The following is an 18,179-nucleotide window of genomic DNA, read 5'->3' as shown; positions in this document are numbered from 1 at the left end:
TTTTAAAAGGGCTTTTTCAGTGCTTTCTTCAGTGCTCAAAGTGTACACACACAGAGAGGCAGAATTACAATTGTGCATAATGAATTCCCCTAAACTCTTCAGGATAAGGCAAACTTCCAGCTGAAATGGATCCAACAATTCATCAGCGTTGTAAATCTCTACGCTATGAAGACTGTATATCAGAGAGCAAGGTTTTGGGTACTTGTAACAATTTATATTTTCGCTTGCTAACTCCCACTTAGAAAGCTTCTTGCCCAGCAGAACAGAACTTCTTTGAGGTCTTTACTACCCTTATTAATCTGCATAGGAATACAAACCAAAAGATGAGGCTGTATGATTTACCATAAACTGATCATAGCAAGGAAGTGTGATGTTAAAGCACAGTTTCCACTCTTTGACCTGTGTCTCCTCCCATTAGGAACCTTCAAAAGGTAGCTACAAGCAGGAATTTGAACCTCCAAAGAAAACAGGCAGAATACGTGTGCACACACACATGCGTGCACTGCAGGGAACATTGGGGCTCAGCAAAGCACAGAGTAAATGTAGACTAAACAGAACATTAACAATGGGTCACTATTCAACTTCTGTTCAAGTAACAGCGTCAAGTGACCAGATTGACTGGATTACTAACAACACATTCCCTACTAATCTTATTACAGCATATTATCTATTTCCACAACTCAGGGAAGGTAAATCTGAAATGTGTATTCCTTGTATTTGTTATTTCTGGACTATTCACAAGTAACCCAGGACAGACTGCACAGTTGAAAACCTACCCCATGATGTGTGCTGTGGAGGCTAGTAGACTCATAATGCAAAACAAATGCTCTCATTTAAGCTGTGATTTCTATGTTTAAATGATACAGATTTACTCTAACTAAGGGAAAGATAAATGCAGGGGTCTTGGTAGCCACCAACATAATTGTGCATGGTTCATTAATTCACAGGAGATTGTATACAACAACACAACTAGATTCAAGACAATAAACAGTTTTGATTGTTATTTTAGCAGTGATTAAACCTAATTAAAATGCAAAACAACAATAAAAATATCTGTAGAAAACAAACAAATCCTACCAACTATTTCTTGCCATGCTAGATTTGTCATTTACTCCATGTTGCTCTCGCACAGATTTTAAGACCCAAGTTTTAGCTTGGGATATATATGTATGTATACCTGTGTGCATGCATGCATGCCCATGTTTTTTAAGTATGGGGAACATAACTGAAGCACCTGATTAAGGAGAGTAATTGGAAAAAATTACAAGAGTTCTGAGTAGATAAACAACAATATTAACCTATGAGCCTGTGAAAAATGCAATGGAGGCAAAAAAATACTGTACCTTGTTCCAATATCCAGCCAGCTTCCATAATCTTTAACCAAAAAGAAAAAATGCTAGGAAATAAAACAACTTTGATTAGTACATCAACACTGCACAGTTTGAAATATAAATTTAAAAACCATGTTTTCAGGCTGTTTACTCCAAGTTTCTAATTTTTCAAGTAGAACAAGGGCAAGACCTTTCAAGGAATGCTCATTTGGACCAAAGTAAAGAATAGTCTAGGAGCCAGAAATAGATTTAACATGGTATACATATTACACATGTAAACACAAACAGACAAAGATGGACTAAGTTCTGTCAAGCTGGGTTTGCAAGGAGCAGAAAATTACCAGACAGAGAACTTTATCAATAGAGAACTAGAGAACTTTATCAATAAGAAAAGCCAAGCCATCTCATTGTTTGAAATAACAGGTTCACAAATAACACATAGTGCCAAAGAGGATGCTGTATATTGTTTTCCACCACAAGTGTGTTTGGGCAATTCTGGCAGTTCCCCACCTGTAAAACGGGAATAATGTTGGGAGAAGACAGCATGTGTGTGTTAGTGAATCCCCCAAATTCTAGCTGGTGGCCACATTGATCCAAGACCACAAACAGGTTCTCTTTTTCTTTCCTGCCAACTTTCTCATTTCTTGATATACACACAGCTGCTGCACATCAAGCCTATTTGGTAATACTTTGTTTCATACACCAAGCACATATTTGCTGTTTAAAAATAATTAAATCAAAATAAGAGAATGCATGAGATATCAGATATACTGGATATACTGGGGCTTGCTATACACCAGTACATGCCTGCACTCTTCCTCTAGTTAGACTGGTTTCACTAGTAAAATGCTAAGAATCTGGTTTATTGGTAGTTAAATCCTTTTCCTGTGGAAGTTATAAAAAAAGTCATATTAGTCACAAACATTTATTTGAAGCTACACAAAACTGTACCTTCTCCATTTCTCACTCTACAGACGAACTAGTCATTACTTGCTTTTTACTCACTGATTTTCCATCAGGTGAGATCCACAGATCACACTGTATAAGGAAATCACATCAGGAACACTTACTCCAAAGTGACAATGCTACACCGACCATCTGCTAGCTGAGAACACCAGCTCTACCAGGTTTCTGTTTACCTTGTGATACCCAGTGGCACTGCTTGCTGTGCTGAAGATAGTTTGAGGGGACAATGAAAACATATTTTGAATCTGTAAAAATTATGTGGGGGTATGGTTCAGCCTTGTGTTGTGTTAGCTAGCTTCAGGTTTGGACACAAGCTTTCTGAAGATACCATTTCCTAACAGGGCACTTAGTGTCTTTTCAGATATTGCTGGATCCTAGCAGCTCTTAACAGAGCTGGTGGGTAATGAATTTCTTTTTTCTTCTTTTTTCCTTGGGCAGGTGGGGTGAGTAAAAAGTTCAAAATTCCTGAAAAATTAACTAAACTTTGCATACAGCTACAACCGATATTCTTATTGCAGCTCTTCCTAGGGATTTGATTGGAAAGCACAGGAAAAACTCAGAATGATAACTTACTACTTAATTTTGGTCTCTTGTTAGTATGAGAATATTGCTTCCTCAGAAGCATTAATTACATGAAATTCAAAGCACAAACTCCTCCTCAATTGGAGGAGTTTTATCTCTAAATTATGCCAGGATTTAAATCCAGTTCACTGCCCTAGTTACAAAAACTTTGAAGTCTGAAACTAATTCAGATCTCTCTTGACGGAATTAGGAGAGCCCTTTTCTTCTTGATCTTATTTCAAGAGAGTGTGCAACAACAACTTACCAAAGCCATGATGTCTGAAATCACAAGAACAAGGAGGAAAAGGCTGCAAAGAAAAAAACAAACCAAACCAAACAGACCATCAACCTTTATTTATGGCCATAGGTGTTACAAAGATTATTAAAACCCCCATGAAGAAATTAAAATATGATTTGTTGCAGTTCCCTTTCAATCACTCAAATATATTTCAAAGTATTAGCAAGCAGTTTGATCTCTGGCATTGCCTTACAAATGCCAGAGTAGGTCATCTGGGACTTGTAATGGCACCCTGCTTGAAAAAGTCATGTCACATGAACAGAGTTTCAGTTTTGCAACAGAGAAACCTAACACAAGTCATTTTTTGGAGAACAAAAGCAACTTACAAACAGCACCTGCCCGTTCCTGATCAAGGAGCTCACATACCAGTCAGACCAAATGAGGCTGATTTAGAAGCTTCAAGATGGACTCAAGAGTGAGCAAAGCTGTTTGGCATAGGCAGACAGATACCTGAGCTGATTGATCCTATTCTGACAAGCACCCCATTGGGTGGGAGGCTGCTAAAGGAGGTGCTCGCCCCCCCCTTCCAGATCTCTGGGTGCCTTTAAGCTGCTCTGGGAACACCTAGCATTTTGGTGGCATGCTCCCAAACCCACGGGCCTCTCTGTCACGTGACAGGTTACTTCTACAAAGTAGGCTGTGGCCAGTAAAAGGAACCAGAAGGGAGCACGCAGAACTACTTTTCCCCCCATTAACCTAATCTTCTTTTCATTAAACTATGTAAATCCTACATTACAGGAAAGCAATTGCTATAACTGGTTAAAACTAGTTTCTAAGTTAATGACATTGAAGCAATGCTGCAAACAGCTGACCCATTAACAGAAAAGTCTTTAACTAGAATATAGTTAATTTGTCAGTACTACCATCACAAATTCACAAAGCTTTTTTGGGGAAAATGTCCCGCTGCAGCATTGCACGGACACGTGCTGGAGAGACACCCATACATATCAACACCTCCTGATTAGGAAGTTCCTGATATTTCCTACATCAGCTATGCTTCATTAGTAAATAAGGATGCAACAAACCAACTGTATCTCAGACGCACTGAATGGCCTCTTCCTACTTCCTAACGACTTGGATAGGATGTTGCAATCTTGTAGTGCCTAGCAAGTACTCAACTAGAGGGCTGTTTTCACAGGCAAGCTCCAAGAACATATTCTGACAGAACATTACCCATGAACAGCAAAACGACCCAAACAAACAAACAGACAAAAAAAACACCCAAACAGAAACTCCCTTTAATCTCTAAACAGGGAGTTTAAGAGCAATTTGTCGAAATCACAAAAGTCTACTTTTTGCCTTTCTGAACTGCAGGAAGCCTTTCACAACAGAAGTACAACACTAATTTCAGAGTATGTTTATGCATTGCAAAGACAAGGCTGTCCCCTGTGATGGCTTAATTCATCTAGCAGAGGCAGCAAGAGCAATAGAGTGCAACACAGACTTCAGGACATGCTGATAATCAGACTACAACCTCTCCAGGGATCCTGGGCACATCTTGTGGTTTCTGCTTTGTTCCCAGGCTGATGCTGTGGCAGTGTCACTGCTCCTGGTACCGAGGCACAGCTAGATGAAGCCCGCACAAATACTAGCTGGAGTTGCAACCACAGCCTCAAAGTGGCACAGATGTGCTCATATCCTCTCCTTTAAGAAGCTGGTATCGTTTCCCCTCTCACACACTCAGATGCACATTACATAGAAGCTTGAAATATCACCAGCACTGCCAAGGCAAGCATTCACAAGCTAGGAAATGCTGACCTTTATGATGCCTGAGCCCTAGTAATAGAAATTGCTAGCTAGTCTTTTGAGCAATCCCAATTTCTCAATGCAGCCCTGCCCTTGTATAAGCCTTAGTGAGGAGTACAAGACCCTGGGGCTAACCCCTTGGGGGTCCCAGGGACAGCCCAACTACACTGCACACAGCTAAGGTAAAAGGGATGGTGAGCGTTGTGCTGGCCTTCAACAAGAAGTCAGATTTCAAACTGCCCTGTTCCTTGTTAGTACCGACTGGTGTTGTGTAAGGAGACAAACAGCAGGGCACAGGCAGGATGAAAACAAAATCAGAGGGCATCACACTGAGCAAAGGCAGCTTCCTCCTGCTCAGCTAAGCGATATTCAGGACAGAGTCTCTGCAGTGGTCCTGCCACTGACTGCGAGACTTTCGGTCAACCCAACATCACACAGTGACAAACTCAAAATCTTGTGGCTGATAGGGGTCTTCTCTGTCTCAGCACCATCTGTAATCTCACATGACGAGCAGAAGATTCAGTCACATCCACTGAAAGGTGAAGGGAAGGCTAACATTTAAAACAAAGGCATTGAAGGAAAAGCATGAGGGCATTTCAAGTCTGGGTACAGCACTCTGCATAGTCTGGGCACCTGTCTCACACTCTCTCTGAAATATCTTCATAGGTGAGGGAAAGGATTGCCAGCTATCTAGTCCTACTGCAAAAAATATGTAATACGAACACACCTGGGAAGCACTGAAATACAATGGAAAGGCATCCAGCCTTTTTGGTTGGTTTTTTTTAAAGGCTATTTGTGGTGAGGTCAGTGTTACAAAGCTGCAAATTGATTACATTATAAATGGGTTACATTAAAAATAGAGTACTGTAGGCAGAGATGCAATATAAAACAGAAATCAGACTTTAAATTCTGCTAATTTTTCTACATTATAGGGGGAAATAGTGCTCCTTTGTGTTGTTAACAAAGAATATTAAGCATCTGATTGTTTCAGACAGGGCCAACACTTCCATTTATACTCATTTAACAGTAAGAAAAGAATTGCTGGGCTTGCAAAAATCATTGAATAAAAACCAAAACCATAATAATAAATAAAAGTAACAATGTGATCTACTGGGTTTTGTTTGGGTAGGGTTTTTTGGTTGGTTGGTTTTGGTTTTTAAATTGAGATTGAGATTTGACAATTCTGATTTCTTGCAAAATAGATTTGAAACCCTTACTGATGCAGAAATATAGCACTTTACCTCTTGGAAGACAGTTGTGTTGTGACTTGAATAGCTTCGAAAGCACATGACACCAGAACAAAAGGGATGGCAACCTGTTTAAAATACAAGCTACATTTTGGTTTATAGCCATATTTACAAAACAACTTGTCAGGTTGTGGAAACATTTTCCTGCTTTTGAAATTATCACAGAATGTGCATGTTGCATAAACAAAATAGTGGCAAGAGTGGGTAGAAAATAATTTTGCAGGAAGTGTGTTTAGAAAAATTAGTAAAAAAAACCCTTCTGTGGTCAGAGCTGAACTGCAGTGAAATAAGCCATGAGGCAATATGGAAAATGTTAATTAAAACACATTAATGATCCTCACTTCATTTATCCATTTTAGCACTAGTGATAAACACTTCAACAAGGCTAGAAGACAGAACTATTCAGATCCAACATCTCACAGGACAGACTGCAGAGCTCCAAGTGGAATAGGACAATTTCATCTCAACCACAAAAAAAACCCTGAATATAGAACATATTCAGGAAGGCAAGGATCACACTGTCCCTTGAAAACCAAACCAAGCAAATGTAAATACTTCAGTGAATTAAGAACAAAACAAACAAGTCAGAAACATGAATGTGACCTTCTTCTCTTTCCAAAACTGACTTGTAATCCTTAAGTTAATAATGTAAATGCATTGCTAAAACCTGTTCTCCCACATCCTGGAGGTCTGCATTATTAACTTATGTCCTGCAGTGTAACACGCAATATACCTGTAACTTAAGTGCTTTCTCTAGGACAGAAGCAGCAGAAAGGCAGAGGCAGGAAATACTGTTTATTTAAGAAATAACTCTAAATTTCACATCTCCTCGCCTGCCTCTTTACCTCTCTGGCAGATCCCAAATATTAGAAAAGAGCTCCCACATCTTGCCTGCAAACAGAAAGTGCAATCCAATCTTTGACAGAGCAGTAAAAAATGTAAGAAATACTATTTATCGTAAAATGGCAGCCCAATCAGTAGAGCATTCAAAACCTGTACTTAATGAAATGTAGATAAAGCTAGTATTATATATATATATATCTCCATGGTATTGTGTAGATATGATACGACAGGAAAGCTTATAATCTTTTAAATAACTTGTCTTTTCAACATTTAAAATTTCCATTTTAATTTAATAAACCAGTCTAACGCAGTTAAATTGTACTTCTGTGCACTTTAGCTTCTTTCTTCTGGGAAACGGATCTATCTGTAGATACACTACAAAGGCTTAAAGCTTCACACATGTTAAGAAGGCTAATGAAGCTCAAATATGTATGTTTTTGTGAACTGCAAAGTAACAGCTGTGTACATGATATGTTATTTATTAAACAGTTCTTTTGAGAGAATTTCACTAAGGTAAGATTACTAACCTTCAGCAAAAGCAAGCTTCCCATCATGAAGGGACTGAACACAGTCAAGAAACAATAGACAGAAGCAGGATCAAAACTAGAGAAACATTAAAAAGACATTAGAACCTATCTTTAAAATAGCATTTTAAATAAAAAAAAAAAAAGAAAAAGAGCATTTAGTTACCTCTGTAACACACTGTGTGTACATTTTTAAACAAGGCTTCCCATGCTCTCTTCTCACAAATACTAAATTAGCAGGGACTGCCAACCTCACTTTTCTTTCTCTACAATTTTTCTCTGCTTGTGTCTCTCAAGGTACCATGCTGATGGTGAGCAGCCGAGCTCTTGCTGCTTATACTGCCAGTAGCTTCTAATGGAAATTGAGACAACCTCATAACCAACAATCTCAAGCTCTTAGGGAACACATTACAGAAAGCAGAAATGAAATAAATTGTTATCATTATTCCACTATTGTTTTAATTCTCCTGCCCTGATTTTGCTAACCAAATTTATATTTAGTCTGCCAACTGTACAAAGAAATTTTTTGTATTCTGTTTCAAATCAATAAATAAAACATACCTGTTAACAGAAGCTATGTTTCCAGTGCCAAAAAAGGCTGTGACTATGAAGAAAACCTAAATGTATTTAAGGAAAGTACACCACAGAAATGGCTGCAGTAAAACAAACCCAGCATTCCAGCCTTTCCCCTACTTCATTTCAATTTACTTTCAAAATCCTATCATGAAACTACAAGAAGCTAACCCACTATTACAGCTTTACACTCCATTAAGAAACCCAAAGTATTGTCTAGCTCAACCCAAGATTTCATACATGATGGTGTAAATTTAGGAGACAGAGTAAGACTGGTAAGACTGGGTAAGGCTTTAGAGCCTGTCTTGAACTACCTGCAAGAGAACAGCAGCTTGTTTTTTCTGGGCCCTACTTAGCAATATAGGAACATATACTGGACCACAATCCCAGCTGTGCTTTTAAACACATTGTGCTTTTGCAGAAAGTAATGACATGTGCATGTATACTGCACACCAAAAGAGATAGCTTTACTGAGGAACTGACTGTGGAAGAGGTAGCTGGCTATGAAACAAGACTAAAGGTTCTTATGCTATTCCTCCCACAGGTTTGTTGTCCAAATGTTATACAAAGTCTATCCACTGCAACGTGGGACTCCCAGTTTTTTCCTTCCTTGAGGAAGGGAGGACAACTCTGGCAGTATCTGTATAGCTGGAAGTTTTTTTTATAAACCCTGCCTTTTTCATCTAGGTACAATGCTTGCTGCCATATGAGCCCATTAAAGATACTTTTCTACCTCCTGAGCTCATTGGGGCCCATTACAGCCCATACCTCTTTCAGCAGAAGAATGGGTTTTATCTGCTTTTTTGCATCTGGCAGAGGTTAGTCTCTGACAATGGCTACTGTCGCCAGAGCTCCCTCCGGTCCTTCCATTCCTGTTATAGCTCCTGCGCTGGACCATTTAAATGTCTGTATAAACAATTTGCTACCAACTGTTCAGCAGAATTGTTGGGATTCTTGCAATATTTCGCAAGCACGAGGTCAGCATAACTAAAGAAACGATGCTTCCCCTGAGTACCACATCATTTCAAGTTTAGTAACACAGCAGTCTAACAGCATAGCACAGTTCTGCCAGTTAAAGATTTACAAGAACAACAGTTTTGCAATAAAACAAAAAGACAGCAGCACATATGTCTAATCAAAATGCTAAGCGTAAGCAATCTGAATCTTCTGGAAGACCAGGCTATAAAACCCTTCTGCACATTCTGGGCCCTATAGAGGCACCATGGGACCATCTTAAGATATACAGCTCACAGGATCATCATGGCAATGTGACTGCTCTAGTAGAAAAGATATACCACTATTTCTAAATATTAAACAGCATCTAAATCAAAAAAGCCACAACATTTTTCAAGCAGGTGTGTATCATACCTGGTCTCTGCAAAGGAGACCTGCAAACAATGTTTTCAGGATCTGGACAAAATATATTCAAGTGTTTTAGATTAAGATAAGATTAAAGTAGTCCTGTATTCAAGTGTTAGATTACAGTAGTACTATGCTGGACTTAAAAAATACCACTGGACTGATTTTTGCTTTGGCTAACTTTTAGTATCTGACAGACAGCAGCAGCTTTATTAAAAGTTAGCTTATTTTTTATTAAAATAGCAAAAGAATTCACTAAGTTTACTGCTGCTTTTCAGGTATACTCCAAAGCATACACAAAAGCTCACCACCTAGCAAAATGTTTTGCCTCCTTCCTTAGCACTGAACCACCTTCTCAACAAGGAATATGCCACACTTCCCTTGCTGCAGGTTCTCTATGTCCCACATTAGTTTTACAAAGGCTGCAAGAACTTTCCCTCATTTCATCTGCCTGGCCATGTCCAATGCCTGGCCCTTAATGCTTTCTTCCTAACATGCTACCACACTCTAAACATGAGAAAAAGAGAAAAAAATTAATATTACCCTTTCCAACTGATTTGTTAAGGTTGAGTAAGTTTTCTCAAGCCAAAATGTCAAAACCAAACTAAAACCAGAACTCCTCAAGAAGAAAGTTTACCTCAACTGTAATGGTCTTAAATGGTCACCATACTTTTCAAAGTGGCTGAGGAGTCAGATTCCAAAACAGTGTAGTTCATACTGATTAAATAAATCAAAATACATAATGTACAAAACCATTGTCTATTGAGCAGCATGAGTCAAACAATCTTTACCAGCTTCTGTTTCCAGTGGTTACTGTAACTTTTGATTGCAGGTCCTTTTGCAACAAACCCATCTTTTCCCTGGAACACAACCACCAGTAAAAGGATACAAAGAAGAAAGACCTCCGGACATCATCTAGGTGAAGCTGTCGAAACTGAGTTATATCAGTAGCATAGGTGAAGTTGAAAACAGCAAGCTGGAAAGACAGCAGAAGAAATCAATACCAAATACCAACCAATATCAACTTTGACAGAACCACTGTATTTTTACTTAAAAGAATGAGAAATAAACCTACTTCCCTATCAGCTGCTATTAGAGCAGTATTACAATGAAGAGTGCAAACCTTTCCCATATTTTCATTATACTTTAATGAATCTGCCAGAAAGACTGTATAAGTGAGATGCTCAAATGAACAGTGGAGCTTCCGCTGTTATCTACACTAAAAAGGAACTTCTATGCTGTAGATTTATCATCTTTTTTCATCATAAATATTCTTCACATGCACGCACTTCCACTGCTCACATGAGCATGCGGATAAAGACCCACAGAAATAAAAGACTGCGATTATCCTCAGTTGATTTAAGTTGTGAATGAGAATACTAAAATATTCTCCATCTCCTTCACTCAGTTCTCAGCACAATACCACTTGACCTGAAGAGAAATAGCCTTCATGGAATTTAAGAGGTCAATAAACTCCTTTTCACTTGTGAAAAAAAAACACTCAAATAACAGACACTCAACATTGACAACATTTTAATAAAAAATAATCACATATTATCCGAGGCCTGAGCTGGATTCTCTAATGCATGATTTATTTTGTGGTAGGTTTACTGTCAACTCCGCCAAGGACAGCACATGGGGGAGAAGCCAGGGAGAGCTGTGGTGCGCATCCGCCTGGCTCTGACTCTACAACCAGCACTTTGCATCTAACTGAACCAATGCATAGCCACAGTTTGTTAAACCCTTGACCTAATCGAAAAGCTAAGTAACAGTGCAAGCAGGACGGGGTTTGAGAAATTTAGTATACAGCCAGAAATTTAAGGTGAAAGAAGTTGCATTGATTACAAAACTCCTTTTCCAGGCAACTTCAAGTAGGTGCTAGTTGAGAGTTAGTCTCCAGAGGCAACTCCAAGTAGGTGCCAGTTGAGAGTTAGTCTCCAGCTCCTTGTCCATCTAACCAGAAATAAAACTCTGTCCTTGAAGAATGAGTGGAAGGCCAAAATCAGACTAAGATTTCTGGTATTTTCTATGGGTCATTTCTGAAGTAAAATTATTTCTTTTCAGCCACTCACTCATGATTCTGCCATCAAAATGAAAAAGTACAGTGACATTGTACAGTGTACATTGAGTTACTCTGAAGAGTTACTGTACCTTATGCTGAACTAGCACTACACTCGAACAGAGCTTTGTAGCCTACAGAACATACCACTAAGTCAAACTGATTTCCTGCATTCCAAGAAATGGCTGTGATGTGGAACATTTTCAATAACATAAATGATAAATCTCTCTTACAGGGTCACATTCCTATTTCATAAAACAGCTGATACAGGCTTCTCAAACTTAAAGAAATGCAACCTGCTGCTCTCTGAAAATCACTCAAAATCTTTATTATATCATCAAGGAAAAAGGAAAAAAAAAACTACCCAGATAATTAACCTGATATAGCTATCTGGAACAGTTACCTTTGGTTTAAGTGAAAGACCATAGTGCTGCAGTGCTTCTTGTTCCATATTTATCCACACAAACATCAAACCAGATAGCACCAGTGGAAACAGAGCTTCATACCTGAAGAGTAACATAATCATAATAAGTACAGTCACTAACAACAATTTAACATCTAACACAGACATATTTCTTTTCTCATCACACAAGTGATATATCAAAAACCTAGTGGCATTCTCCCCCCTTCTTTCCTCATTTCTGAAGTTTAAATCTATGCAGTAATTAAATGGCAAAAGTAGGAGAAAGAGGCTGCCTCAGCCTTGCCATATTTTGCACCCATGTCCTCATTTGATGGCTGCCACAACATTGGGTGAGTGCCCTTTGTGTCACAATTAATTTTAACAAAACTGGAATAAAATTAAAAAGAAACAGGGAAAAAAAAGACTCTCATCTGGCATCTGTTTTCTGCAAAATGGAAAATTTTGTAATGAGAGCTATTTGGAACTGAGGTTACAGTCCAATCTAGACAGCAACTACAGATTGTGTCTCTAGGACCTAATCACATAAATTTATTCTGGTGATCTCAGTCTAGTTCCAAGGACAGAAGCATCTGTATAATAAAAAGAGCACTACATTTCACTGAAATGTCCTTTTCTTCATTACATAATAACCCATTGCAACTGCAGCATCAAGTCATGCCACTAAACTTTTCTAGCTACACCCCGATCTTAGAGGAGTACTTCCAGCTCCTGTGAGCACTCAAACATGGCAAATTATGTGAATCATATTTAGTTAGCTGGATTCCTTTCACTGAGTTCTTTTGACTGAGTGGTTTTGCTTAGCATGAGTAGTCACTTAGCATGGGAAAACTGAAGTCACTGGAGCCTTAGGCCACAAGCTCTAACTCCCACCTAGATAAAGCTGAACTTAATTTGTGCTTAGTTATATAAATTAAGGCCTTGAGACCAGTGCAAACTGGAAGATAAAGGAGTTGCATCCTAGTAAGGAGCAACAACCAGACATACGAAGAAATTTACACCCGACTCAAGACAATGAAATAGCTTGATGAGGAATGAAGAGACACCACACCAGAATTCATCACTGGACCGAGAGGCATGTGCAAAGCACATGAACAGGGTGTGATGGTCGGGTGCACAGAACATAAGGGTATTAAACTCCAGGAATTTCTTTATTGTGGGTGCCACCCCTGAGGCATCCAGCTGGAGCTGCTCCTATTCCTGTACCACTCAATTACAAATTTTCTAAGAATTGGACAGCTAAGACTTTGCTGTGGGAAACCTAAGATAAAGAATTTCCTTTAACACAAACTATGAGTGCACATATGTGAGACACTAAAACCCCCAGATAACTTAAGGGTGTAGATTGTCATCGGATAATATTAGTTTCTCCTTGCCCTCTACATTCCAATTATACTGCATGGTGCCTCTCAGTTTGGGGGTTGGTTATTTTTTTTCAGGATAAAATTATAATACTGATACTGACTGTGATCTTACACTGACAAGACTGTATGGGGTTCTTTTCCTTTTTATTTTTTCCACCTTGGACATATAAACTTATTTGTCCAAAAGTAAGAAAGTTATTGCAGTTAATCTTGATATTATTTCTGCTGTGCCTCCCCACTAGTGTAGCCACAAAGCAGTTTCAAACTGAACAAAAAATCTGAATAGACAAACTCTGCTTTAATTATCAGAATGGCAAGCAGTTAAACATGAAAACAACAATGGTTATCAGTAACTAAAGTATCTCCAATCCTCACAGTGGTGTACACCTGCCTAGGAAATTAATGTCTTTAACTGAGTCAGTGACAACCAGTTGCTCCTCAGCTGGTTTCACTTAACTGCACACCTAGAGAGCTACTGCAATTATCTGGGCAATGCACTGGGTTATCAAAACAGTGGATATTCTTGTCCCCGAGTGCCTTGGGTTTGCTATGAGTAGTTGGCTGGGGGGACTTTTTGGGTTGGATTTTTTTTTTTTGTTTGGTTGGTTTGGTTTTCATTTTCGGTGTTTTTTGGTAGGTTTTTTTTTTTTGGTTTTTTTTTTTTTTTTAAGAACTGTTCCAAATTGCTGGTCTATTTGACTATTGCAGAGAGACAGCAGAGAGCTATCAGTGTTTAAGCGGTCTGGTGCAGGGTCAAATACAAAGAGGAAGGTTGCCAGCCAAAGAGAGAACAACATTCATGCTTAATCCAGTAGCCAGGACAGGCTAAGAAGGTTGAGCATAAGAGTGTGTGTAAGGACAGGAGTCAGATTAAGATCAAAATCTTAATGGGGAAGTGGGAGGAAGGGGAGGCGGGAGATTAAAAAAACAGAGATGCTTCATCTAAAACAAGAGTATCCACAAGAGGCAGCTATTGCAAAATGTCTGCTGCAAGATGTTTTATTCCACTTAATTTTCCAGTGTAATTAAATCCAGAGGATAAGTGGGAGGGAAGGCGGAAAGAATGGTTCCTATACTCCCCATTAATTATGCTCTTAAAAGCTATTGAGTCTAGAAAAAAGAATAAAGGTTGGCTGACACAGTGTTTTCTTCATTTAAAAGCTCTGAGGAGCTGTCTTTATCCAAACAGAAGCTCTGCTCTTTATGGGGACCAGAATCCCTCTAAAAAAAAAAAAAAAATAAAAAAAATAACTTCCATGACAATCTCTCTGAATAAAATTTTCCTTCATTTTAAGGCTGCCTGCTTCCTGTCACATGTCATTTAAGCCATAACTAGATACCAGTGCTAAGCAGCTGCAAAAGAAGTAATTTCCTCTTGTTTGGGAGCAGAAAAGCATAGGCCAAAATAACAAAAGACAAATTAAATCAGACTTTCTTATTTTGGTGCATGATTGTTTGAATACATACCCTTCCAGCCACTGCTTGGTCTAGCTGAAAGGAATGCCAACAAAAGCGTTTATAACACAAACAGGAATACGGAAGTTCCCCTGAAATTTTATTTAGGAAACTAAACAAGGAGATAAATGGTGAGATCACTGCTGGAAGCACACATTACACCTTGAACAGAAATGTTGATGAGATTCAGCAGTTTCACATTTTTGCCCTTGATTTTCGTATGTAAATCCAATCCAGACAGAGTAAGAAAGAAATACCCTGTGCTGAGGAGCAGGTAGGTAGACATCAGGGAGAGCAATATGCTGAACAGTCGCTGAAAGAGGAATGTGGAGCTCAGTAATGGCAACACAGAGGAAGAAACTGCAAACAAAAAAAAGATGCATCAGTCACTACATGCGAAACATTTCACCCTCAGTAACAAGATAACATTGTTGCAAGATCTTGACACTTTATATACAGATATTCAATACTGGTCCTATATGCCCTTCTATTTTCCGAAGCCACTTTTGCTAAAGAAAACCCAGTGTTTGGAACGCTTAATACTTATCAAAAGTAATTTTAGTTCTCTACCATTTTAATTCCCTGGCTTTCTACCTCACAGCCTTTATAATTTCTCATGAACTGATGCTAGTAAGTCCTTCAGATGATGCAGAAGTACTACCTCAGAAAACAGTCAAACTCGACTGTTTAATACTACTTTGAGAGCCACTTACCATTGCCCTAAGGATCTCTGACAGCTGAAAGACTGTGGTTACACAGCCTCTGCTCCATTGTGCTAGATTAGGAAACCTGCTATGTTTTGAGGTGCAACTGAAAATACTGGTAGTAAAGATACAGAAACTATCAACTTGTCAGCCTCTTTACTCAAAAGTTTTAAAGCAAGAATATATAAGGAACTACAAGAGACCTATCTGTCATGACTTATGCCTCTTGCCTTCAACTTGTAATGCATTTCTCTAATGCAAGTGAGGGACCTTAAGAGCTGCATTTCACTCCTTGGTGTAGTCCATTGGTCAACTGACCATTCAGCCCTGGTTAGCAGACCCCATGCTGTCCCTAAAGAGACTCCTCTAGCTGGGAAACTTCTGGAGGTGAAGATGGAGCCCAACAGTTGTAGGTGGTGAGGAAAATTGGGAAGAGAGGAAATGGGCTACTGGAAAAGTGAGTAAAAACAAAGAAAAGCTGACGAAAATTGGCCAGTGCTTGAAACAAGCAGAGGAAGAAGGAAAAGCATTGCTGTGATTTAATCTTTAAACATGGTTTTCCGTTGGGGTTTTTCTGGGGTTTGGTTGTTTTGCCCCCCCCTTTTTTTTTTCGGTTTGTTTTGTGTTTGGGCTTTTTTTATATATTTAAATTTTATGTGTTTATGAAAAAGTGCACAGAAAAATAACATTGGTGTGATTCTTCACTGTGGTATAGTGCCTCACATTACTGAATCATTCAAAGACTGCATCAACAGTATGTCATAATAATCGCTCTATTACGGAACAGAAACAAAACTATAATACATGGGAAATGCTTGCTTGTGCTCACTGTCATAGTATACATTTGTATACACATAAACGTATCAACAAAAGAGAAATGAGGCTATTTCTAAAACCTGTGAGTCCGTATCATTTATTTCCTGGCTTTCAGCCTTGGCCACTGCTAATTACAGAATCAATGACTTCATTTCAAGGGTGTTCCAGCCTCTCAGAACCACTTGTAGCTTTCTATATTTAAAGAAGGCCCGACCCAAGGAGGAACCTCACAGCAAGTCAGAATTGCTGGAAAGAAATTCAGCCTCTGTGAATGACACTCAATGCAACAGACATGTATAGCTCCCTTAGTGCAATCATAGATGAAAACAGATGAGTGGCTGGTAGGTGATAATTAGCCTTTCCTTTCCACACCTGATGTGACACATCAGATACTAACCATCAAAAGACCCGCAGGTTTCTGGCTAACCTATACAAATCTCTGTATGTGTCCCTCACACACAGCAGTTACAACAAATTCCTCAATATTTGGCAAATTGTTACGATAGATTTCCACTGGTGAAACCTTTAAAACATAACACACATTCATTTAGACATATTTGCTAACATAAAGATGGTTCTGAAGAACATGGGAAGCAGCTGGATCAACTTTATGCCTCCTGGTTTTACCTCTGTTTGTGGATAACATACACTGCAAAAACCATATGGTGTAACAGCTAAAGACAGCTGGACACAGGCCTGCAGTAACCCACCCATCACTAATTCATTTGCATTGTTCTCCCTGTCTTTCTTCAGTAACAAATTTTAGACCTAAATTAAACCTTTAAGTAAGGTAGGCTTCACAGTAAACAAATGAGTAGCTGGGGATGGGAGAACAATTTGCTAGGTAACTTTAGAAGTCTTATTATCATACTGACATGATAGTAACATTCAATCAGTATTATTATGAATAAATACTGATAACTGTGTTTCTGGTTATATAAATAGATACAACAGTGCAAAATGAGAGTTCAATAAGAAACAGTGCTGGTCTACAACTAAGCAAAAACATGAAAAGGAGTTTGATCACCTGTAATGCTGCCAACCTTGGAAAAGCTACAGTGCCTTAATTACTATGATGCCACAGTTCTTGTACCCAATAACGACAAGATAGATGCTAGTTGTGGTTATGGTACTGACACAGCATTTCCCTCCACCAGGAGTATTGAGGACATGTTGCTGGATGCCTTAGTATTTTACCTGCTTAGTTCCTTGTTTAATTATGTAGAGCAACTTCAGCAAGCTTTTACCTTGTATATCCTATTAACTTAAAACAATTACTTCCAGTCTGAAAGGCTTTGCTAAAATATTCAATACTACTGTGGCATTAAGTAGACTTTTTTGATACATACAGTTTATTTCACTGTTAGCTTTATTTATCATAGAAACATCACCCACAGCGAAGATTTCTAATACACTTTTTCCTCATAACTTCAGACCTCTTGACTTCCCAAATCATCTCTCAGATGAAAAATGTTTTTCTCTCATCCTCACACAGAAGAGAAAGATAACCTTTACCCTCAATTCCTGCTCCAGTAAGCCAAGCAGGACATCATTGATTTCATTGACTTCACAGCTGCAAGGAATTCATCCACACAGAGATACCCACTTAGCTTAGCAGGCTACAGAGAGTCAGGAAAGCATGATGGAAAGCAAAATACTTCAAAGAAAACTACACTACAAAGAGAGCATTGCTCACATACAGACACTGATCACAATCACTTGTATTAATCTTGAATCCATTTGCTCAAACTGAAGCAGGTTTGCTAAAACTGAAAGGACCTGCTCAGTTTAAAACAATGTCACGAGTACAATGCATCCAGCAACGAGATAACAAGAGTCAGAATTCTTCCATTAAGTCATGTTTAAATTCCTGGTCTTGACTTTTAGCAAAGAGCTGCTACCAAACTTTGCA

General features: G+C 38.7%; 1 protein-coding gene across 1 annotated transcript in view; it reads right to left on the bottom strand.

Annotated features, from left to right (window-relative positions):
• Nucleotides 1–18,179, bottom strand: part of PIGN (phosphatidylinositol glycan anchor biosynthesis class N) — an 84,772-nt gene that overhangs the window by 6,984 nt on the left and 59,609 nt on the right. The window contains exons 20-27 of the mRNA XM_065667527.1: nt 15,005–15,107; nt 11,911–12,013; nt 10,338–10,424; nt 8,078–8,133; nt 7,520–7,595; nt 6,144–6,217; nt 3,124–3,166; nt 1,344–1,396 (exon numbers count right to left, since the gene is read on the bottom strand). Coding sequence (XP_065523599.1) covers nt 1,344–1,396; nt 3,124–3,166; nt 6,144–6,217; nt 7,520–7,595; nt 8,078–8,133; nt 10,338–10,424; nt 11,911–12,013; nt 15,005–15,107 — 595 coding nt within the window. The remainder of the gene's footprint in view (nt 1–1,343; nt 1,397–3,123; nt 3,167–6,143; nt 6,218–7,519; nt 7,596–8,077; nt 8,134–10,337; nt 10,425–11,910; nt 12,014–15,004; nt 15,108–18,179) is intronic.

The sequence above is a fragment of the Lathamus discolor genome, chromosome 2, assembly GCF_037157495.1.
Source record: "Lathamus discolor isolate bLatDis1 chromosome 2, bLatDis1.hap1, whole genome shotgun sequence".
Classification (NCBI taxonomy): domain Eukaryota; kingdom Metazoa; phylum Chordata; class Aves; order Psittaciformes; family Psittacidae; genus Lathamus; species Lathamus discolor.
The sequence above is the reverse complement of the archived record's forward strand: the minus strand, read 5'-3'. Positions and strand labels throughout refer to the sequence as shown.